The 23,416-nt window shown below is 45.7% G+C and overlaps 1 protein-coding gene across 2 annotated transcripts in view; it reads left to right on the forward strand.

The window, feature by feature from the left end:
* The first annotated feature begins 442 nt into the window (after nucleotides 1-442).
* MILR1 (mast cell immunoglobulin like receptor 1) overlaps nucleotides 443-23,416 on the forward strand; it is a 28,479-nt gene continuing 5,505 nt past the window's right edge. For both annotated transcript variants that reach the window (XM_054535691.2, XM_054535692.2), the window contains exons 1-9: nucleotides 443-653; nucleotides 746-787; nucleotides 4,082-4,351; nucleotides 8,898-9,182; nucleotides 12,549-12,659; nucleotides 17,138-17,227; nucleotides 18,128-18,184; nucleotides 18,280-18,348; nucleotides 19,453-19,533. In XM_054535691.2, the coding sequence (XP_054391666.2) occupies nucleotides 554-653; nucleotides 746-787; nucleotides 4,082-4,351; nucleotides 8,898-9,182; nucleotides 12,549-12,659; nucleotides 17,138-17,227; nucleotides 18,128-18,184; nucleotides 18,280-18,348; nucleotides 19,453-19,505 (1,077 nt within the window). In that variant the 5' untranslated portion in view covers nucleotides 443-553 and the 3' untranslated portion in view covers nucleotides 19,506-19,533. The remainder of the gene's footprint in view (nucleotides 654-745; nucleotides 788-4,081; nucleotides 4,352-8,897; nucleotides 9,183-12,548; nucleotides 12,660-17,137; nucleotides 17,228-18,127; nucleotides 18,185-18,279; nucleotides 18,349-19,452; nucleotides 19,534-23,416) is intronic.

The raw sequence follows: 23,416 nt of genomic DNA on the forward strand, positions 1-23,416 counted from the left end.
TAATTAGCCAGGCCTGGTGGTGCACACCTGTGGTCCCAGCTACTCAAGAGGCTGAGGTGGGATGATCACTTGAGCCCAGCAGTTTGAGGCTGCAATGAGCTATGATTACAGCACTCCACTTCAACCTGGGTGACAGAGTGAGGCCGGTCTCAAAAAAAAAAAAAAAAAGCCGGCATTTTTGATACAATATTTGTACGTATCTGCTTAAGACAGTCGGTTTGCTTCCAAAGACTAAATCAAACTTCCACCAAACTCCTTTTGGCATAGACTGAGTCCAGAGCAAGGAGATCAGATGGGTTTACACAGACAATGTAACAGTCAGATTTGCTTCTTCTCTTTCCCAGCCAGCATGGGACGGTGTGGGAGTACGGGGGGAAGGGGGTGGGGGAGCGGGGAAGTGGCAATCTATCAAATATCTCTCTTCTTACAGGAACTCACAGAGGAAGACAGATTGGTAGAACGAACCAGTATTGTGCAAAGCTCGTCCAAACCCTCTGATTTCCTTAACTTGGCGAAGAAAAAGAGGAAGTTCTCCGAGCGACTCACCACTGTGATGCTACTATGCCTTCTGACCCCGTCTTGGACTTCATTTGGGAGAATGTGGAGCCATTTGAACAGGCTCCTCTTCTGGAGCATATTTTCTTCTGTCACGTGTAAGCCCCCCTTATCATTCTGAGGCTCGAACATCCAAGCCAACGCGTCATGTGGAAAGTGAGCTTTATTGTGTTCCTTTTCTCTCTTTCAGGTAGAAAAGCTGTATTGGATTGTGAGGCAATGAAAACAAATGGTAAGTTTCATTTTCTTCTTTCTTATTGAAACCATTTTCATTGAAGTGGTGAGACAGTCTGATTGCAACATAAGCGTCCATTCAAAAGTGTTTCTGAGCTTTTATGAACAACCAAAGAACAGTCTTTTCAATTACCTATCATTTAAAATAAAATGATTTTAGGGAGGGGATTGCAGCGTTTTTTTCTGAAACTCAGTGAGAAAAATATTGAAATTGTTTTCACAATGAAAGTTTTCTAACTTTCCTTGTTATTGTTGTTTTATGGTTGTTGTGTTTTAACTAGAAAGGCAACACACAGGCTGGGTGTGGTGCCTCAGGCCTGTAATCCCAGCACTTTGGGAGGCTAATGGGGTAGGATTGCTTGAGCTCAGGAGTTTGAGGCCAGCCTGAACAACATAGTGACACCTCGTTTCTTAAAAAAAAAACAAAATATTGAATTTTTGTGAAATAATTCAAGCAACACTAGAAATATACATTGGGAAGCGGTCTAACTCTGGTTCTACTAGTTACCAGCCAGCAGCCTGAGCTTATGACATACCCAGTTTGACCTTAATGTTCTTTCTTTCTTTCTTTCCCTCCCTCCCTCCCTTCCTTCCTTCCTTCCTTCCTTCCTTCCTTCCTCCCTCCCTCCCTCCCTCTCTCTTTCTTAGATGGAGTCTCGCTCTGTCACCCAGGCTGGAGTCAGTGGTGCAATCTCGGCTCACTGCAACCTCCGCCTCCCAGGTTCAAGTGATTCTCCTGCCTCAGCCTCCCGAGTAGCTGGGACTACAGGTGTGTGCCACCAAGCCTGGCTAATTTTTTGTATTTTTTGTAGAGACGGGGTTTCACATTATTAGCCAGGATGGTCTCGATCTCCTGACCTTGTGATATGCCCGCCTTGGCCTCCCAAAGTGCTGGGATTACAGGCGTGAGACACCGTAATTTCTTTCATCTGTGAAGTGGGCTAATAAAAGCACCTACCTGGTAGGCTAGTGTGCAGATCAAATGAGACAATCCCTGCTCCTCGTCACAGTGCCAGGCATATGGTAAACCATCCATAAGTGATAGCCAAGGTGGTTGTAGTTACTGTATAAAATGTAAAAGTTCTGTTACAATCCTCCTCCAATCCTTCTCCCCTTCCTACTTCCAGAAGCAGCCGTTATCAACAGTGATTTTGTATTCATTATCTTTTTTTGTTTGTTTGCTTTGAGACAGAGTTTCACTCTCGTTGCCCAGGCTGGAGTACAGTGGCGCAATCTCGGCTCACTGCAACCTCCGCCTCCTGGGTTCAAGGGATCCTCCTGCCTCAGCCTCCCGAGTAGCTGGGATTACAGGCACGTGCCACCATGCCTGGGTAATTTTTGTATTGTTTTTTGGTAGAGACGGGGTTTCACCATGTTGGCCGGGCTGTTCTTGAACTCTTGACCTCGTGATCCTCCTGCCTCGGCCTCCCAAAGTGCTGGGGTTACAGGCATGAGCCACCACGCCAGCCTTAGCTCCTCTTTTTCAATAGCTGCATGGTATTTTAAGAGTCAGCTGTGATTCATTTAACCATCCTTATTTATTGTTCCGCTTTTTGGGGGCAATATAAACAATGCTACAATAAACATCCTTGTACAAAACGTCCTTTGTGTGTGCATGAGAGCTTGAAAGCATCTCTGTAGAATGAAATTCTAGAATTGAAATTGCAAGGTCAGAGGGCATAGACATTTAAGTTGTTACAGACCCTGCTAAGTTGCCCTCCCAACAAGGCTGATCGTATCCTATCAGTCACCAACGGTGGGTGAGTTTCCCCACCCACTCCCCAACGGTGGATATAATCACTTTTACTTTTAAATTTTATTTAGGGTTTTTCTTTCTTTCTTTCTTTGAGACAGAGTCTCTGCTCTGTCGCCCAGGCTGGAGTGCAGTGGCGTGATCTTAGCTTTCCACAGCCTCGACCTTCCAAGCTCAATTGATCCTCCCACCTCAGCCTCCTGAGTAGTGCCATACATGTATGCACCACCATGCCCAGCTAATTTTTGTATTTTTAGTAGAGACAGGGTTTCACCATTTGCCCAGGCTGTTCTCGAACTCCTGGACTCAAGAGATCTGCCTGCCTCAGCCTCCCAAATTGCTGGGATTACAGGCGTGAGCCACCATGCCTGGCCAATCATTTTTAAAATTTGTGCCAATCTGATGAGTGAAAAATGATATCTCAGTGTTGTTTTAATTTGCAGTTGCCTCATTACTTGTGAAGTTGAGCATCTTTTTCATGTTTACTGGCCACAAAAGCTCTAGCATTCCTATATAAAAAAAACTTAAGGATGGCTATTTGGTTGGAAAGGTAGTTTAGGTCTTGTCTTAAAGTTGAGTTTATATGGCGGGGCACAGTGACTCACACCTGTAATCCCAGCCCTTTGGGAGGCTGAGGCAGGCAGTCACTTGAGGTCAGGAGTTCAAGACCAGCCTGGACAACATGGTGAAACCCTGTCTCTACCAAAACTACAAAAATTAGCTGGGCATGATGGTGTGTGCCTATAGTTCAGCTACTCAGGAGGCTGAGGCAGGAGGGTCAGTTGAGCCTGGAAGGTGGAGGCTGTGGTGAGTCAAGATGGTGCCACTGCACTCCAGCCTGGGCAACAGAGTGAGACTCTGTCTCAAAAAAAAAAAAAAAAAAAAAAGTTGAGTTTATATAAGACTGAGAAAATGTTAATTGTCCAGATCAAAGAGTGGGAGGAGAGTTTGTTGCATTTTTAAAAGCATTTTTGAAGAGTCTAAATCTGTCTTCCACCCAAGCCATCCATTGGTCCCAGCTATGTTTTTTTTTTGTTCTGTTTTGTTTTTTAAAAATTAGAGATGAGGTCTCACTTGTTGTCCAGGCTGTTCTCAAACTCCTGACCTCAAGTGATCCTCCCACCACAGCCTCCCAAAGTGCTAGGATTATAGGAGTCAACCACCACACCCAGCTTCAATAACTTTTTATTTATTATTATTTTTATTTTTATTTTTTGAGGTAGTCTCACTCCGTAACCCAGCCTGGAGTGCAGTGGCATGATCTTGGCTCACTGCAACCTCCGCCTCCCGGGTTCAAGCAATTCTTCTGCCTCAGCCTCCTGAGTAGCTGGGATTACAGGTGCCCGCCACCATGCCGGCTAATTTTTGTATTTTTAGTAGAGACAGGGTTTTGCCATGTTGCCCAGACTGGTCTCAAACCCATGGCCTCAAGTGATCCACCTGCCTCGGCCGCCCAAAGTGCTGGGATTACAGGTGTGAGCCACCTTGCCCGGCCAGGATCTTAACAAGGACTTTTTCTTGTGTCATTTTGTTTTTCAGAATTCCCTTCTCCATGTTTGGACTCAAAGACTAATGTGGTTATGAAGGGTCAAAATGTATCCATGTTTTGTTCCCATAAGAACAAATCACTGCAGATCACCTATTCATTGTTTCGACGTAAGACACACCTGGGAACCCAGGATGGAAAAGGTGAACCTGCGATTTTTAACCTAAGCATCACAGAAGCCCATGAATCAGGCCCCTACAAATGCAAAGCCCAAGTTACCAGCTGTTCAAAATACAGTCGTGACTTCAGCTTCACAATTGTTGGTAAGTAGAGTGCCTGTTCCTTGGAGCCCCTATAATTTATAGGGTCCTTTCTGGTTCTCTGAGGGGCTCTCCATGATCCTTGTGAACACTTAAGAACCTGGAAATTATGTTACTGCGAGCTTTATTCTTTTTTTATTTATTTTTTTTATTTTTAGACCTGGTCAACAGGGAAGTATCTTTTAGCTTTTTAATTTTTGAGATCTCTATTCTTTTGTTTTTGAAACAGAGTCTCACTCAGTTGCCCAGGCTGGAGTACAGTGGTGCAATCATGGTCCACTGCAAACTCCACCTCCTGGGTTCAAGGCATTCTCCTGCCTCAGCCTCCCGAGTAGCTGGGATTACAGGCACCCATCACCATGCCTGGCTAATTTTTGTATTTTTACTTGAGACGAGGTTTCACCATGTTGGTCAGGCTGGTCTCGAACTCCTGACCTCAGGTGATCTGCCCGCCTCAGCCTCCCAAAGTACTGGCATTACAGTGGTGAGCCACTGTACCCAGTGAGTTCTCTATTCTTAATCATTCCATTCCACCTTCTCTTTCAAAGACTTTCGAACATGTCAGATAATAGTCTTATATCTTTAGGCAAAAGTCTTATATCTCAACAATAATTGTTGAAGTCTTTTCTAGAAACTTTATTCTGTGATTCCCATTGTGCGGGCAAAAATCACTTTTTTTTTTTTTTTCTGAAGCCTTGGGCCCCTTGGAGAGGGTCTTCGAAGCCCCAGGCCTTTCCCACCACTTCCTTAGTGTCAGGGGCCCCATCCGCTAGCACTCTTCCTGCCCAGCCACGTCTCACTACTTCTGTGTTTTTCTGTCCCATTTTCCCACCCCAAGCCTGTTACTGCCTAGCATTAAGGGCCTCATCCGTGAAGGTGACCTTGATAATGGACTCCTGTGACAGGAGAGAAGGCTTCTAGGTAACACATGTATGTTATACCTGGAGTCTTCAAAGCATAGGGACCCTGACTTCCTGATAACTCTTGAGTGGTCCTCTATGTCTATGCTATCCAGTACGGTACTGTTTAAATTTATTTGTTTATTTTGTTTTATTTTCTTTCTTTTTTTTTTTTTTTTTTTTTGAGATGGAGTCTTGCCCTGTCACCCAGGCTGGAGTGCAGTGGCGCAATCTCAGCTCACTGCAACCTCCGCCTTTCGAGTTCAAGCAATTCTCCCACCTCAGCCTCCCGAGTAGCTAGGATTACAGGCATGCACTACCATGCCCAGCTAATTTTTGTATTTTTAATAGAGACGGGGTTTCACCATGTTGACCAGGCTGGTCTTGAACTCCTGACCTCAGGTGATCCACCCACCTCAGCCTCCCAAAGTGCTGGGATTACAGGCGTGTGCCACTGCTCCTGGCCAAAATTTATTTACTTAATAGCATATGTCACCCAGGCTGGAGTGCAGAGGCTACTCACAGGCAATCAAAGCCCATTGCAGCCTCAAACTCCTGTTCTTAAGAGATCCTTCCACCTCAGAATCCTGAATAGCTTGGATTACAAGCACATGCCATAATTAAAATCAAGTTAATTAAAATTAGATGAAAAAAAATTTCACTCCACAGTCTCAGTTACATTTCAAGGCTTTGGTAGCCACACCTGTAGCTGGTGGCTGCCACATTGGACAACACAGATGTAGACCATTCCCATCATCATGGAAAGTTCTACTGGGTGACATTGCTGTAGCTCAGTGATTCTTAGCTTTTTAGGTTATAACTGTCTTAATAATCTAATGATAGCAATGAATATCTTCTCCAGAGAAATGCTCATAAAACTACATATACAAATTTCTGCATAAGGTTTTAGAGAATGCTACAGACTCCAGGTTAGAACCAATTATCTTGGCCAGGTGCAGTGTCTCACAGGAGTAATCTCAGCACTTTGGGAGGCTGAGGCGGGAGGATCACCTGAGCCCAGGAGTTTGAGACCAGCCTGGGAACTATATGGAGACCGTGTGTCTACAAAAAGTTAAGAAATATATATATGTAGCTGAGCGTGGTGGCATGTCTATAGTGCCAGCTACTCAGGAGGCTGAGTTGGGAGGATTGCCTCAGCCCAGGAGTTCAAGGCTGCAGTGAACTGTGACTGCACCACTGCACTGCAGCCTGGGTGACAGAGAGACACCCTGTCTCAAGAAAAAAAAAAAAAAATCCCAGTGATCTTTGGACATAAACTGAGTATATTCCTTGTGAAAGGAAAAGGAAGAAGGAGGGGGAAAATCCCTGCAATCATGGTACTGGAATACGATGGATTTGGGAGGGCAGGAACATAGCTGATGGTATTCTCTAGTGGTCAGACTCCTGCTGTGCTCGGCAATAAGCCCGTCAGATCATATGTTTTCTGTGCACGACCTTCCTGCAATTTGTTAGGGTAATTACACAGTCCGGTAATAAAACTATCTTGGTAGATTATAAAACTGTATCATCTTCAGTTAGGCCAGATCAATAGGCACTACTACTCCATGCAAGCAATTGTACTACTGGGTTTTTAATGAGGCCTAAAACATAGTGTTGTGCCCAACCCAATAAGGGTTGAAACTATGAGCCATAAACACAAATTCATTAATCACTGATTCACTCATCAATTTTTTTTTTTTGAGATGGATCTTGCTCTGTTGCCCAGGCTGGAGTGCAGTGGCACCATCTCGGCTCACTGCAAACTCTGCCTCCCGGGTTCACGCCATTCTCTTGCCTCAGCCTCCCGAGTAGCTGGGACTATAGGTGTCCGCCACCACGCCTGGCTAATTTTTTTTTTTTTTTGTATTTTTAGTAGAGACGGGGTTTCACCATGTTAGCCAGGATGGTCTCAATCTCCTGACCTCGTGATCTGCCCGCCTCGGCCTCCCAAAGTGCTCACTCATCAAATGTTTAAAGAGAAAACAGGGCCAGCTGCGGTGGCTCACGCCTGTAATCCCAGCACTTTGGGAGGTCGAGTGGGGGCAGATCACTTGAGGTCAGTAGTTCAAGACCAGTCTGGCCAACATGGTGAAACCCTGTCTGTACTAAAAATACAAAAATTAGCTAGGCATGGTGGTGGGCACCTGTAATCCCCAGCTACTCGGGAGGCTGAGGCAGGAGAATTGCTTGAACCTGGGAGGTAGAGGTTGCAATGAGCTGAGATTGTGTCACTGCACTCCAGCTTGGGTGACAGAGTGAGACTCCGTCTCAAAATAGAAAAGAAAGTAAATTAAAAAAAAAATTGTTTTTAAGTGTGGACTCTTGAAGTCAGTCCTGACTCTGCCATTTACTAGCTGTGTGACCTTGGGCAAATTTCTCAATCTCTCTGAAGCACAGTTGGTTCATCTGTGGAATGGGCATGATACTATCCACACTACAGGACTGTCGTGAAGGTCAAATGAGATCATGTGACCTATCATGCCTGGCACATGATAGATACTTAACAACTTTTCTTCCTTTCCTATAATATTGTCTTATTAATGCATTATATATATATTATATATATATAATGTATAGCTGGGTTTTTCTGTTAGGTCATAGAATAAGCTATGATCTAACGGAGTGCAGCAGACCCATTTCCTGTTGAGAATTTCTCTTGAATCTAGTTAGCAGGGTTACTTCCTGCTCTTTGGAGGAAGTGAAAGATAATTGTGCAGCTGAGTTCTATAAATAAAAGTACAGTTAGAGAAAACGATATTTTGGGGGCTGGGCGTGGTGGCTCACACCTGAAATCCCAGCACTTTGGGAGGCTGAGGTGGGAAAATCACTTGAAGCCAAGAGTTTGAGACCAGCCCGGGCAACATAGCGAGACCCTGTCTCTACAAAACATTTAAAAATTAGCCAGCAGTGTGCACCTGGAGTCCCAGCTGCAGGGGAGGCTGAGGGAGGAGGATCGCTTGAGCCTGGGAGTTTGAGGTTACAGTGAGCTATAATCGTGCCACTTCACTCCAGCATGGTTGAAAGAGCAAAACCCTGTCTCTAAATAAATAAATACATTGAAAATGTATTTAATCCCAAAATGATATTTTTGGATTAAAAAAAACGCACTGTAAATTTACAAGGATTGAGAATAAAAGCACTTCTTGGGCCAGGTATGGTGGCTCCTGCCTGTAACCGCAGCACTTTGGGAATTCAACGTGGGAGGATCACTTAAGGCCAGGAGTTCAAGACCAACCTGGCCAACAGGGTAAGACCCTATGTCTATAAAAAATAAACATAAAAAACCACTTCTCAACTTCATACTTAGAACTGGATCATTGACAAAATTATATTCATTATTAACAATAAATAGATTGTGAATTCTAGGAAGGGAAAGCTTGCACCCCAATTCCTCAAAGCAGAGAGATGCCCTCCACTCTCTGGCTTTCTCAGCACTGGGCTGAGAACCTCGGCTAACCCCACACTGTGCGGGTTGGCCACATGCCCATTGGCCTTTCCCAGTGGGCCGTGAGCTTCTTGACTTCTCAGGAAGGGGGTCGTTCATCTTGGTTCCACAGCCTGGAATGGAGTAAGGGTTCCACTCATATTTGTGGTCTGAGTGAGCGCACCCAGTCTGTTTATCCTTTTCATGTTCACTTTCATTCTTCCAGACCCGGTGACTGCCCCAGTGCTGAACATTATGGTCATTCAAACAGAAACAGACCGACATATAACATTACATTGCCTCTCAGTCAATGGCTCGCTGCCCATCAATTACACTTTCTTTGAAAACCATGTTGCCATATCACCAGCTATTTCCAAGTATGACAGGGAGCCTGCTGAATTTAACTTAACCAAGAAGAATCCTGGAGAAGAGGAAGAGTATAGGTGTGAAGCTAAAAACAGATTGCCTAACTATGCAACATACAGTCAACCTGTCACCATGCCCTCAACAGGTAAGAGTGACCTGAGTTCTTTCAGCCAGGTCTGAACTCGCTTCCAGAAACTGCAGCTGCTCCTCTGCCCGCACATTTCCCACCGTGGCCACCTGACCTTCCGGGTCCTTCTGAAGGTGGATTTGTCAAGGTAGAAGGATAGAAGGAAAACTAGGTCGTGTGCAGTGGCTCACACCTGTAATCCCAGCACTTTGGAAGGTTGTGGCTGGCAGATCACTTGAAGGGTCCCTTTGGTAGAGTCCATGCAAACTCTCATGGGGTTGCTTTCTGCCATAAAGGAACCACAGAAAGGCCTAGAAGCTGGAGCAGGAGGGAGACCTGTGGCAAAGCTTTCTGCCCTGCCCTTCCAATTTGCATCTGTCTTGGGACTGCCAGGTCTTTTGGTTTTCTTTGTTTTTTCGTCATCTTGTATGTCTGCCTTTCTTTCTTTTCCTTCCTTCCTTCCTTCCTTCTTGTATGTCTGCCTTTCTTTCTTTTCCTTCCTTCTTTCCTTCCTTCCTTTCTTTCTTTCCCTCCCTCCCTCCCTCCTTTCCTCTCTTTCTTTCTTTCTTTTTCTTTCTTTCTTTCCTTCTTTCCTTCCTCCCTTCCTTCTTCCTTTCCTTTCCTTTCCTTTCCTTTCCTTTCCTTTCCTTTCCTTTCCTTTCCTTTCCTTTCCTTTCCTTTCCTTTCCTTTCCTTTCCTTTCCTTTCCTTTCCTTTCCTTTCCTTTCCTTTCCTTTCCTTTCCTTTCCTTTCCTTTCCTTTCCTTTCCTTTCCTTTCCTTTCCCTTTCCTTTCCCTTTCCCTTTCCCTTTCCTTTCCTTTCTTCTTTTCTTTTCTTTTGTCACTCTGTTGCCCAGGCTGGAGTGCAGTGGTGCGATCTTGGCTCATTACAACCTCCACCTCCCAGGTTCTAGAGATTCTCGTGCCTCAGCCTCCTGAGTAGCTGGGACTACAGGCACCCACCACCAAGCTTGGCTAATTTTTGTATTTTCAGTAGAGATAGGTTTTCACCATGTTGGCCAGGCTGGTCTCGAACTCCTGGCCCCAAGCGATCTGCCCACCTTGGCTTCCCAAAATACTGGGATAACAGGTGTGAGCCACTGCGCCTGGCCATCTTGTACTGATTTCTAATACCATACCCTCCTGCTTGGCTATTTATTGCTCCACTGTTAACAATGGTGAGTCCAGACTCCTGCACCACCCTTGGCTCAGGACAAGAGGGGCCCCTGGCCAAGCCCTGTGTTTGGTGGGCTCTGGTCTGGTACCTCCGGGCTATGCACCTTCCCCTAGGCTGAGGGGTTCAGGGAGCCATGGGGATGCGCCCACCTGGACCCTATACTCCCACTTTTCTGCTCCACACTCTGGGTACCTGAACCCAAATCCCCTGCCCAGTCAGATCAGAAGCCATTTCCAGGGCCTGTACTAGTCTCTCCCCCAGCTCATCCTCCCGAGGGTGGCCCACAGTGAGGGTATGAGCATCCCTGGACCTGAGCCAAGGGAGCTGTTTATGGGGGGTGTGGATGGTGTTTGCACATGTGGGCTGGGGCGTCCACATGCGTGCAAGGCCCCTTAGGGTGCAGGTCAGAGCCCAGGTGGGGAGCAGGACAGCCCTGGACTTCAGTGGGTTCTGTCCGTGCTGCCACATCCTGATGCCAAACTCTGGGAAGTGAGAATTCCAGATTCAAACCTGACCTTCCGGGTCCTTCTGAAGGTGGATTTCTCAAGGTAGAAGGATAGAAGGAAAACTAGGTCGTGTGCAGTGGCTCACACCTGTAATCCCAGCACTTTGGAAGGTTGTGGCTGGCAGATCACTTGAGCCCAGGAGTTTGAGACCAGCCTGGGCAACATGGCAAAACCCCTGTCTCTACAGAAAATAAAAAAAATTAGCCGGGTGTGGTGGTGCATGCCTGTGGTCTCAGCTACTCAGAGGATGAGGTAGGAGGATTGCTTGAGCCTGAGAGGTCAAGGCTGCAGTGAGCTGTGATGGTCGTGCCCTGCATTCCAGCCTGCGTAACAGAGCGAGACCCTGTCTCAAAGAAAAAAGAAAAAGAAAAAGAAGGAAAAGAAAAACTGGGTTAGCAAAGGCACAAGGCACACTTGGACATTGACCACTTCACCCAGCCACGTCCTCAGAACAGAGCCCACGCCCTGGTATTCAGTGAGTGTGGTCCAACAAGTGAGGCAGCCTGCTGGAGTCAGGCACTTGGCTATGAGTCACGGCCCTTCCATTCACTGGCTGTGTGACCTTAGGAAAGTCATTTCACCTCCCTGAGCCTTACTCATCTCATCTATAAAATGGGAGTGATGCCAACGGGATAAATAAGGCAACACGGGCAAAGTGCCTAACAGAGTGTCTGGCCTGCAGCTAAAACTCAACAACTGGCAGTTGTTTGGATGACACGAAACGTGCTGCCAGGGCTCAGGGCCTTGCCCAGTAAACACCCAGGCTTTTCTGGGGCTCATGACCCCAGAAATGTTGCTGGTATTCGTCCTGTTAAATGTTGTGCTGCTTTTCTCTTCTTTGGATGGCCCCTGTGGAAGATGTGCTTGGTCATGACTTTTTAAACTTTATTATTTTTATTTTATTTATTTATTTATTTATTTTTTGAGATGGAGTCTCACTCACCCAGTCTGGAGTGCAATGGCACGATCTCGGCTCATTGCAATCTCCGCCTCTTGGGTTCAAGCGATTCTCATGCCTCAGCCTCCCAAGTAGCTGGAAATATAGGCACGCGCCACCAGGCCCAGCTGATTTTTATATTTTGGGTAGAGATGGGGGGTTTCACCATGTTGGCCAGGCTGGTCTCGAACTCCTGACCTCAGGTGATCTACCCACCTTGGCCTCCCAAAGTGCTAGGATTACAGGTGTGAGCCACTGAGCTCAACCTATTTTTATTTATTTATTAACTTATTTATTGAGACAGGGTCTGGTTCTGTCACTCAGGCTGGAGTGCAGTGGCACAATCATAGCTCACTGTAGTCTCCACCTCCTGGGCTCAAGCGATCCCCCTGTCTCAGCCTCCTGAGTAGCTGGGATCATAGGCACATGCCATCACACCTGGCTAATTTTTATTTATTTATTTATTTATTTTGTAGAAACAGGGCCTCACTATGTTGCCCAGGCCGGTCTCAAACTCCTGGCCTCAGGCAGTCCTCCCACCTTGATCTCCAAAAGTGCTGGGATTACAGGTGTGAGCCACCATGCCCGGTCAAGAACTTTATTGACTAATAAGTCCCATGAGTTTTAGATGTCATGACCATTTGGGAACCTGGGTGCATGTACATTGGTTAACTTGGGAGCTATCACCTTTTCTAAAACACTTACTGGCTTAATGTCATTGGAAAAGAAAATGCTATGGTCACCAATGGATGCGGTCTTCTTCCAGGCGGAGACAGCTGTCCTTTCTGTCTGAAGCTACTACTTCCGGGGTTATTACTGCTGCTGGTGGTGATAATCCTAATTCTGGCTTTTTGGGTACTGCCCAAATACAAAGCAAGTAAGTTCTTTTAGTCGCTTTACCACCCATTTTCCCATGGGTTTGGGATACAGACAGCAGGACAGAGGGTGAGGAGAAAGAGAAAAGGGGATTGGAAATAGAATAGGGAGAAAATGAAAATAGGAGGAAAAGATGAAAAAGGGGGCGGGAATGGAATAGACTTCCTGAACGGTTCATGCAGAGGGTAATTCTTTCTCCAGGGAAAGCCTTTTCTGATTGAGGGCAAGCAGAGCTGGCTTCACAGACGTGCAGCTTGTGCAGTCACACAGGGCCCTGTGCCAAGAAGAACTCCACATTTGGTATTTATTTATTTATTTATTTTTGAGACAGAGTTTTGCTCTCATTGCCCAGGCTGGAGTGCAGTGGTGCGATCTCGGCTCACTGCAGCTTCCGCCTCCTGGGTTCAAGCAATTCTCTTGCCTCAGCCTCCCAAGAAGCTGGGATTACAGGGGTCTGCCACCACACCCAGCTAATTTTTTGTATTTTTAGTAGAGACAGGGTTTCACCATGTTGGCCAGGCTGGTCTTGAACTCCCGGCCTCATGTGATCCGCCCACCTCAGCTTCCCAAAGTGCTGGGATTACAGGTGTGAGCCACTGCTCCCGGCTGCATCTTGAAATTCTTAATAATTTTTTGTACACTCTTTTAAAAATTGTTAATGGTGGTAAAATATACATAACACTAAATTGGCCACTTTAACCGTGCTTAAATGCATAGTTCGGTGGCATTAAGCACGTTCCCATTGTCATGCACCCTTCTCCACCATCCATGTCCAGAACTTTTTAATCTTCCCAAACTGAAACTCTGTCCCCATTACACATTAGCTCCCCATCCCCTCTTCCCCCAGGCTCTGCCAACCACCATTCTGCTTTCTATCTCTATTAGTTTGACTAATGTCTTCAGGACATTAATCAAAGTGACTGGCTTATTTCACTTTGATTAATGTCCTAAAGTTTCATCCATGTTGTCATATGTGTCAGAATTTCCTTCCTTGATAAGACTGAAGAATGCCCCATTGTACATAAATATACCACATTTTGTTTATCCATTTATCCCCCATGGGTACCCGGGTTGCTTCCACCTTTTGTCTATTGTTTAATAATGCTAGGAACGTGGGTGTGCAATTATTAATGTTTTTAAACAAGAGGCCCTTTTCTTTTCCTTGTATGACTGCTTGTGAAAGATGTACTTGGTCATGACTTTAAGAACTTGTGTTCCTTTATTTTTTTTCTCTCTCTCTCTTCTTTTTTTATTCTATATTAAATAGAGACAGGGCCTCACTATGTTGCCCAGGCTGGTCTGGAACACTTGGGCTCAAACAATCCTCCCACCTCAGCCTCCCAAAGTGTTGGGATTATAGATAGGCGTGAGCCACTGTGCCGGGCCAAGAACTTGTGTTCTTAATTAAACACAAGTTTAAGGCTGTGAACACTGTTTGTTTCGCACTGGGCGCTGCGAGTGGTGCGGCTGCTCCTGACTGCAAGTGCCTCAAGCGAGAGCTTTGCCTTGCGTGACTCTAGATCTGCCACATACTTAGGGGAGGCTCAGTGCATGAGGACAAACAAGCGTCATCCCATTAGCACAAAAGACACCTTCAAAAGGTTTACAGTTGTTTGGGGCTGGAAGTATTAAAAATATTATGTTGGTGCATAAGTAATTGCAATTTTTGCTATTACTTTTATGGCAAAACCCACAATTACTTTTTTTTTTTTTTGAAATGGAGTCTCACTCTGTTGCCCAGGCTGGAGTGCAGTGGTGCAATCTCTGCTCACAGCAGCCTCTGTCTCCCTGGTTCAAGTGATTCTCCTGCCTCAGCTTCCTGAGTAGCTGGGATTACAGGCACCTGCCACCATGTATTTTTAGTAAAGACAGAGTTTCACCATGTTGGTCAGGTTGGTCTTGAACTCCTGACCTCAGGTGATCTGCTCGCCTCAGCCTCCCAAAGTGCTGGGATTACAGATGTGAGTCATTATGCCCGGCCCACAGTTACTTTTGCACCAACCTAATATATACATATTCTTTCTTTCTACATTTCTATGCTTTCTAGATTTTCAATGTAAAAGTATTATCTATTCTACTACAAGATTTTTTTAAAAAGCTTTATTAAACACACCAGACTCAAAAAAAACAAAAACAGAAACAAAAAAGCATCATTTCTCTCTTCCCCACCTTAAGTGCTACATACAGCAGAAAACTTGTCAATGTTATTAGAAGCCTCAGTTACAGCTTTTTTAAAAAAATGTTTTTTAGAGACGGGGTCTCACTGTGTCGCCTAGGCTGGTCTTGAACTCCTGGACTCAGGCGATCCTCCCACCTCAGCCTCCCAAAGTGCTGGGATTACAGGCGTGAGCCACTGCACTCAGTTTTCATTCCTCACGTCTTATGGCCACCACTGGTTAAGACTTCAAAGTGGTTTTTTCATTTGGCACATGAGTGCGGAAGGATATGAAGATTTACACAAAAGACAGTTTGGGTCTCAGCACTGGTGCCCATCAGCAAGCTGAGGGCTGTTGGACAAGCCCCTCAGGCTGTTGCTTCTGAGCCTCAGTGTTCTGAGTTGTGGAATGGGCCATGGAGATTTTGTCAGAACTGGCAAGAGAACCAATTAAGAACCATCTCCAGAGAGTCACAACTCAGAGAAGTCAGGGACTCAGTTGACATAAAACTTGAACACAGAGGTCACAAGTTATATATCTGATGCATCTTTAAGATTTTATTTTATTTCGTTTCTTTTTTTTAGAGATGGGGCTTCACTCTGTTGCCCAGGCTGGAGTGCAGTGGTGCCACTATAGCTCACTGTAACCTCCCACCTTAGCCTCCCTAGTAGCTGGGAATACAGGTATGCACCACAACTCCTGGCTATTTTTTTTTTTTTTTTTTTGAGGCAGAGTCTCGCTCTGTTGCCCAGGCTGGAGTGCAGTGGCACAATCTCCGCTCACTGCAACCTCTGCCTCCCAGGTTCAAGCGTTTCTCCTGCCTCAGCATCCTGAGTAGCTGGGAATACAGGCGCCCACCACCACGCTAGGCTAATTTTTGTATTTTTAGTAGAGATGGGGTTTCACTATGTTGGCCAGGCTGGTCTTGAACTCCTGACCTCGTGATCCGCCCACGGCGGCCTCCCAAAGTGCTGGGGCTGGTGAGCCACCGCGCCCGACATTTTTTTTTTTTTTTTTTTTGAGACAGGATCTCACTTCCATCACCTAAGGCTGGGGTGCGGTGGCGCAATCATGGCTCACTGCAGCCTTGACCTCCCAGGCCTCCTCCTGCCTCAGCTACCTGAGTAGTTGGGACCACAGGCGCGCACCACCATGCCCGGCTAATTTTTGTTTTTGTTTTTTTGTAGGTTTCACCATGTTTCCCAGGCTAGTCTTGAACTCCTGGACTCAAACCATTCTCCTGCCTCAGCCTCCCAAAGTGCTGGGATTACAGTTTTTTTTTTTTTTTTAATTACAAAATTCTTTTTAGAGACAAGGTCTCACTATGTTCCCCAGGCTGGTCTTGAATTCCTGGCCTCAAATGATCCTCCCACCTCAGCTTCCCAAAGCACTGGGATTACAGGCGTGAGCCACTGCACCCTGGCCCACATCGCATATGTCTTAAAAACATGTTTCGCCTTCTTAGAAAAAGTCCAGGTTCTTGCAAAAGTGGCATTAATATTTTTGATCACTGGCTGGAGCTACAATAGAATTCAGTTAGGCTGGCCGGGCACAGTGGCTCATGCCCATAATCCCAGCACTTTGATCACCTGAAGTCAGGAGTTTGAGACCAGCCTGGCCAACATGGTGAATCTACTAAAAATACAAAAAAATTAGCCAGGCATTGTGGTGCATGCCTGGAATCCTGTCTACTCGGGAGGCTGAGGCAGGAGAATCGTTTGAAACCAGGAGGCGGAGGTTGTGGGGAGTGGAGATTGCACCATGGCACTCCAGCCTGGGCAACAGAGCAAGACTCCATCTCAAAAAAATACAAAAATTAGCCGGGCACGGTGGTGCACCACTGTAATCCCAGCTACCCAGGAGGCTGAGGCAGGAGAATCGCTTGAACCCGGGAGGCGGAGGTTGCAGTGAGCCGAGATCACGATGGTGCCACTGCACTCCAGCCCAGGTGACAGAGCGAGACTCCGTCTTAAAAAAAAAAAAGAAGAATTCAGTAGGCACTTTACACTCTCTTGAAGATATTACAAAGCTTCCACAGACTATTCTTTTCAGCGAAGGAAAGAAAATAAATCTGGCTAGTTCAGGCAAAATCTGATAGGCAAAGCATGTTCCTCTGAAAGCCAGAAAAATAAATCAGAACAGCCCCTGGCTTGGAGAAGCCGTGTCTAGACTCCCTGTTGAATCTATAGTTTTCCTTTGTTAGACAACAGTTTGGGCCATTGGAGCAAGTCACTCTTTGTTTCAGAACTTTGGGGGATTTCTGCTCCTTGGCCGAGGAGATGAGAATTGGTTTAATTTGATGATTCTGTACCAATTTACGTAGGAAAAGCTATGAGAAATAATGTGCCCAGGGACCGTGGAGACACAGCCGTGGAAGTTGGAATCTATGCAAATATCCTTGAAAAACAAGCAAGTAAGAGAACTTTGTTGCGTGTTTTGAGTGGTTTCAGGTTTTTGTCTTTTTATTTTGTTAAGGTTGTACAGACATACGGGAGTGGGGGGTGGAGCAAAAGGGATAGAGTTCAGTGTCTATTGATGCCCAGTCCCACTTTCTAGGGGTAATAACCAGTTTTTTAAATCTTTCCACAGATATTCTGTGTGTATAATAAACAAATGGTAGTGATTGTAGCATATTGTAGGTATGACTTTCTACACCATGATTTTGTTTTTTTTTCATGTAACAGCGTATCTTGGAGATCTTTCACATCTGTTCAGAATGACCCACACTGTGTTTCACAGTTTTTCATGGTCACCTCTCAAAGCAGGCATTGCATATTGCTTTGTAGTAAACAAGACCCAGCGCCTTGGCTGATGTATTAGTCCATTCTCATGCTACTATAAGGACATACCTGAGATGGGGTAATTTATAAAGGAAAGAGGTTTAATTGACCCACAGTTCCACAGGGCTTGGGAGGCCTCAGGAAACTTACAATCATGGTGGAAGGGGAAGCAAACACATCCTTCTTCACAAGGTGGCAGGAGAGAGAAGAATGAGAGCCAAGGGAAGGGGGAAATCCCTTATAAAACCATCAGATCTTGTGAGAACTAACTCACTGTCGCTAGAAGAGTATGACAGAAACCACCCCCATGATTTAATTATCTCCACCCGGTCCCTCCCATGACATGTGGGGATTATGGGGACTACAATTCAAGATCTGATTTGGGTGAGGACACAGCCAAACCCTATCATCAGCTGACAATGGAACAATCCCAGCCAACATGGCCACATTCCAGACACATTGCTGAGCAATTTACTGAACTTTTCTAGCACAAATGCCACCAACCCCCAATTTATGTCATTCTCATTTTACAGAGGAGGAATCTGTGCCAGAAGTGGGATCAAGGCCGTGTGTTTCCACAGCCCAAGATGGTGAGCATGTTCTTCAGAGTCTATCCTACTGCCCTCATGCGCTTAGAAATTCAGATAATTGGCCCAATAACTCCTATTCCTTATCTTTTGCCCAGAGGCCAAACACTCCCAGGAGCTACAGTATGCCACCCCCGTGTTCCAGGAGGTGGCACCAAGAGAGCAAGGTGAGCCACAGGTTGGGATAAGAGGTACTAGTGAAATGAGACAGGTGGTCCGTCTGATGTCATTATATTCAGGGGCTTCAGGAGCCCGTTAATGGGGTGGATGGGAACAACGCAGGCACACCGCAAGGAACCAATGGCAACCAGCACCCCAGCTCCTAAAAAATCTCATCAGGAGATGGAGGGTGAGGAAGAGGGAAAGATGTGGTGGGGGAATGTCATAGAAAAAAACCCAGAGAGGAGGATACAGGATCACTACTCAAACATTTCCTTCCTTCCTTTCTTCCTTCCTTCCCTCCCTCCCTCCCTCCCTCTCTCTCTTTCTTTCTTTCTCTCTCTCTTTCTGTCTCTATTTTTTCTTTCTTTTTCTCTTTCTTTTCTTTCTTTCTTTCTTTGTCTTTCTTTTCTTTCTTTTCTTTCTCTCTCTCTTTTTTCTTTCTTTTCTTTCTTTCTTTCCTGCCTTCCTTCCTTCCCTCCCTCCCTCCCTCCCTCTCTCTCTTTCTCTTTCTTTCTCTCTCTCTGTCTCTATTTTTTCTTTCTTTTCTTTCTTTTTCTCTTTCTTTTCTTTCTTTCTTTCTTTCTTTCTCTTTCTTCTTTCTTTCTTTCTTTTCTTTCTCTCTCTTTTTTTCTTTCTTTTCTTTCTTTCTTTCCTGCCTTTCTCCTTTTTTTTTTGAGACTCTCACTCTGTTGCCCAGGCTAGAGTGCAGTGGCACAATCTCAGCTCACTGCACCCTCTACCTCTTGGGCTGAAGCAGTCCTCCCACCTCAGCCTCCTGAGTAGCTGGGACTACAGGTGTGCACCACTATGTCTCACTAATTTTTTTTTTTTTTTGGTAGAGACAGGTATCTTGCTATATTGCCCAAGCTGGTCTCGAACTCCTGGGCTCAACCAATCTTCCTGCCTCGGCCTCCCAAAGTGTTGGGATTACAGGCATGAGGCATTATGCCCAGCTAACATTTTCAAGAATAAATTATTTAACACAGTCCAGGAAAAAATTACTTAATACCTGGTTCTGTCAGTCCACCCAGCTACTAGAAATAGGATTTTTAAAAACAGCCTTGCTGGTCACATATCCTAAGTAAATTATTTTCCCTCTTATATTTCAGAAGCCTGTGATTCTTATAAATCTGGATATGTCTATTCTGAACTCAACTTCTGAAATTTACAGAAACAAACTACATCTCAGGGTAAGATGCTTTTTATGAAGCTGATTTGCGTGAACAAAAAGCAAACTTGAGGCCGAGGCAGGTGGATCACTTGAGGTCAGGAGTTCGAGACTAGCCTGGCCGACATGGCAAAAACCCCATCTCTATTAAAAATACAAAACTTAGCCAGGTGTGGTGGTGTGTGTGTGTAGTCCCAGCTACTCGGGAGGCTGAGGCAGGAGAATCACTTGAGCCCGGGAGGGAGAGGTTGCAGTGAGCCAAGATTGTGCCACTGCACTACAGCCTAGGTAACAGGAGCGAGACTCCACCTCAAAAAAAAAAAAAAAAAAAAAAGATATTGATGTTCATTGATGTTCATGATTTAGCTAGCCCTCCAGATTTAGCTAATGCCAAAGGTGTGCCTTGATGTGCTGCCTTTCCCGGTCATGTTCCAGGGAGAGAGCCCACGGAGTTGAATTGTGGGGAGGGAGAATGTTTTAGTCCCCTAGGGCTGCTGCCACAAATGACCACAAGTTGGTGGCTTAGAGCAACCATTTCACAGTTCTAGAGGCCAGAAGTCCAAAACCAAGGTGTCTGTAGAGCCGTGCTCCCTCCAAAAGTTGTGGGGAGGACCCTCCTTGCCTCTTCCAGCTTCTGGAGCTCCAGACATTGCTTGTGGTTGCCTCCCTTCAACTTCTGCCTCTGTCTTCACGTGGCCTTTTATATTCTCTCTTGTCTCTCTCTCTCTTTTTTTTTTTTTTTTGAGATGGAGTCTCACTCTGTTGCCCAGGCTGGAGTTCAGTAGCGCGATCTCGGCTCACTTCAATCTCCACTTCTCCAGTTCAAACGATTCTCATGCATCAACCTCCTGAGTAGCTGGGATTACAGGCACCCGCTACCACGCCCAGCTAATTTTTGTATTTTTAGTAGAGATGGGGTTTCACCATGGTGGCCAGGCTGGTCTCGAACTCCTGACCTCAGATGATCTGCCTGCCTCAGCCTCCCAAAGTGCTGGAACTATAAGCCTGAGCCACCGTGCCCGGCCCTGAATCACTTTAGTAAATAAAGGGTCTCCCAGAATAAATTCATCTGAACATGCATCCTTCTCTGAGCCTTCTGACTCTTCAATATTCTGCTCACACCTGTCTGGCATCTCCATGATATTTTCCACTGGTCAGCACTGTCCAATAGAAATATAATGTCAGCCACATGGGCACTTGGCACTCTTTCTAGTAAACGCAATAAAAAAATGAAAAGATGGCCAGGCACGGTGGCTCATGCCTATAATCCCAGCACTTTGGGAGGCTGAGCTGGGTGGATCACTTCAGGTCAGGAGTTCAAGACCAGCTTGGCCAACATGGTGAAACCCCATCTGTACTAAAAATACAAAAAAATTAGCTGGGTGTAGTGGCGGGCGCCTGTAATTCCATCTACTTAGGAGGCTGAGGCACGAGAATCGCTTGAATCTGGAAGGTGGAGCTTGCAGTGAGCCGAGATTGTGCCACAGCACTCCAGCCTGGGCAACAGAGTGAGACCCTGTGTTAAAAAAAGAAAAGACAGAAAAGAAAAGAGAAAAGAAGAAAAGAAAAGAAAAAAGAAAAGGAAGGAAGGAAAGAGAAAAGAAGAGAAACAGGCGAAATGAATTGGAATAATATATTTTATTTAACACAGCATATCCAAAATCCTATCATTTTAACAAGTACAACTACCCTATTTCCCTCAGAATGTAGCATTGCCTCTGGTTTGCTGTGGATCCTGTATTGGACCACTCAGCTATAGACTCCTGTGGGATCCAAGCTTCAAGGAGACCCATCATGCATGTTTAGGGCCAGTTCCAGATGTCCTTGACATGACACTAAACCTCCATTTCCTTTTTTTTTGGAGACGGAGTCTGGTTCTGTCGCCCAGGTTGGAGTGCCATGGTGCGACCTTGGCTCACTGCAACCTCCGCCTCCTGGGTTCAAGCGATTCTCCTGCCTCAGCCTCTCAAGTAGCTGGCATTATAGGCATGTGCCACCATGCCCGGCTAATTTTTGTATTTTGTAGTACAGACAGGGTTTTGCCATGTTGGCCAAGCTGGTCTTCAACTCCTGACCTCAAGTGATCCGCCCACCTCGGCCTCCCAAAGTGCTGGGATTACAGGCATGAGCCACCTCGCCTGGTCCTCCATTTCCTGATCTAGTCTTATATCCACGCTCACCACCTCAGCACGCTCAGACCCATGCTGCTGTGGGCTCCTCTGGCTCCTGAAGGAGTGCACCCACAGACGCTGCAGTCTTTGTGTGGCTCAGCAATTGCTGCGCACATCAGGAACTGCCTTTCCCCTGTCAGGCTCCACTGAGACCTGACCCTGGTTATTAAGCTATAGGGGAGACAAGGATGGATCTTAAAGAAGACAAGCAAAATGTAGTGAAACAAATAGAATGGTGGTTCTCAGGGGCTGGGGGCAGGGGACAACGAGGAGTGACTGGCTAACGGGTACAGCGTTTCAGTTTGGGAAGACAAAAAAGTTCTGGAAAAAAGATGGAAGGTGGTGATGGTTGCACAATAATATGAGTTTTTTTGTTGTTGTTTTTTGAGACAGAGTCGCTCTCTGTTGCCCAGGCTGGAGTGCAGTGGCAGGATTTCGGTTCACTGCAACCTCTGCCTCCTGGGTTCAAGCGATTCTTGTGCCTCAGCCTCCCAAGTAGCTGGGATTACAGGCACCCACCACCATGCCCAGCTAATTTTTGTATTTTTAGTAAAGATGAGGTTTCACCATGTTGGCCAGGCGGGTCTCAAACTCCTGACCTCAGGTGATTGGCCTGCCTTGGCCTCCCAAAGTGCTGGGATTACAGGCATGAGCTATTGCGCCCGGCAATATGAATGAATGTTTTTAATACCATTGAATTACACACCTAAAATTGGTTAAAATGGTAAAAAATTTTATGTTATGTATAACTTACCACAATAATTTAAAAAATATTGTGAAGCACCTGCCTCATGTGAGGTCTTCTAATAAGAGGGGCTGTTCTCCTTCTCAAGAGAGCTTGCGGGCATTGGGAGTTTCATATTCTCAAATGTCCACATCCCAAGGCCTACCCCACCCCTGTCAGTGTCAGAAGTTAGCAGAGCAGAACTGCTAGATGTGCTCATTCCATCTCCTCCATGGTTGCCCCACCCTTTCGATCAGATCCTGGAATTGGCTTTCAGCACAGCCTTCTGGCTGGCTGTGATAAATGAGAGTGGCTTAAACCCTGTCCTCAGGGTTTCACAGCTTGCCCTGAACCCGTAGCCTCTCATTTCCTCCTTGCAAAGCTTTTTTTTTATTTATTTATTTTTTATTTTTATTATTTTTTCTTTTTTAAATTATTATTATTATACTTTAGGTTTTATGGTACATGTGCGCAATGTGCAGGTAAGTTACATATGTATACATGTGCCATGCTGGTGCGCTGCACCCACTAACTCGTCATCTAGCATTAGGTGTATCTCCCAATGCTATCCCTCCCCACTCCCCCCACCCCACAACAGTCCCCGAAGTGTGATGTTCCCTTTCCTGTGTCCATGTGTTCTCATTGTTCAGTTCCCACCTATGAGTGAGAATATGCGGTGTTTGGTTTTTTGTTCTTGCGATAGTTTACTGAGAATGATGATTTCCAATTTCACCCATGTCCCTACAAAGGACATGAACTCATCATTTTTTATAGCTGCATAGTATTCCATGGTGTATATGTGCCACATTTTCTTAATCCAGTCTATCATTGTTGGACATTTGGGTTGGTTCCAAGTCTTTGCTATTGTGAATAATGCCGCAATAAACATACGTGTGCATGTGTCTTTATAGCAGCATGATTTATAGTCCTTTGGGTATATACCCAGTAATGGGATGGCTGGGTTGAATGGAATTTCTAGTTCTAGATCCCTGAGGAATCGCCACACTGAC

This window comes from Pongo abelii, chromosome 19 (genome assembly GCF_028885655.2).
Source record: "Pongo abelii isolate AG06213 chromosome 19, NHGRI_mPonAbe1-v2.0_pri, whole genome shotgun sequence".
NCBI classification, from domain to species: Eukaryota; Metazoa; Chordata; class Mammalia; order Primates; family Hominidae; genus Pongo; species Pongo abelii.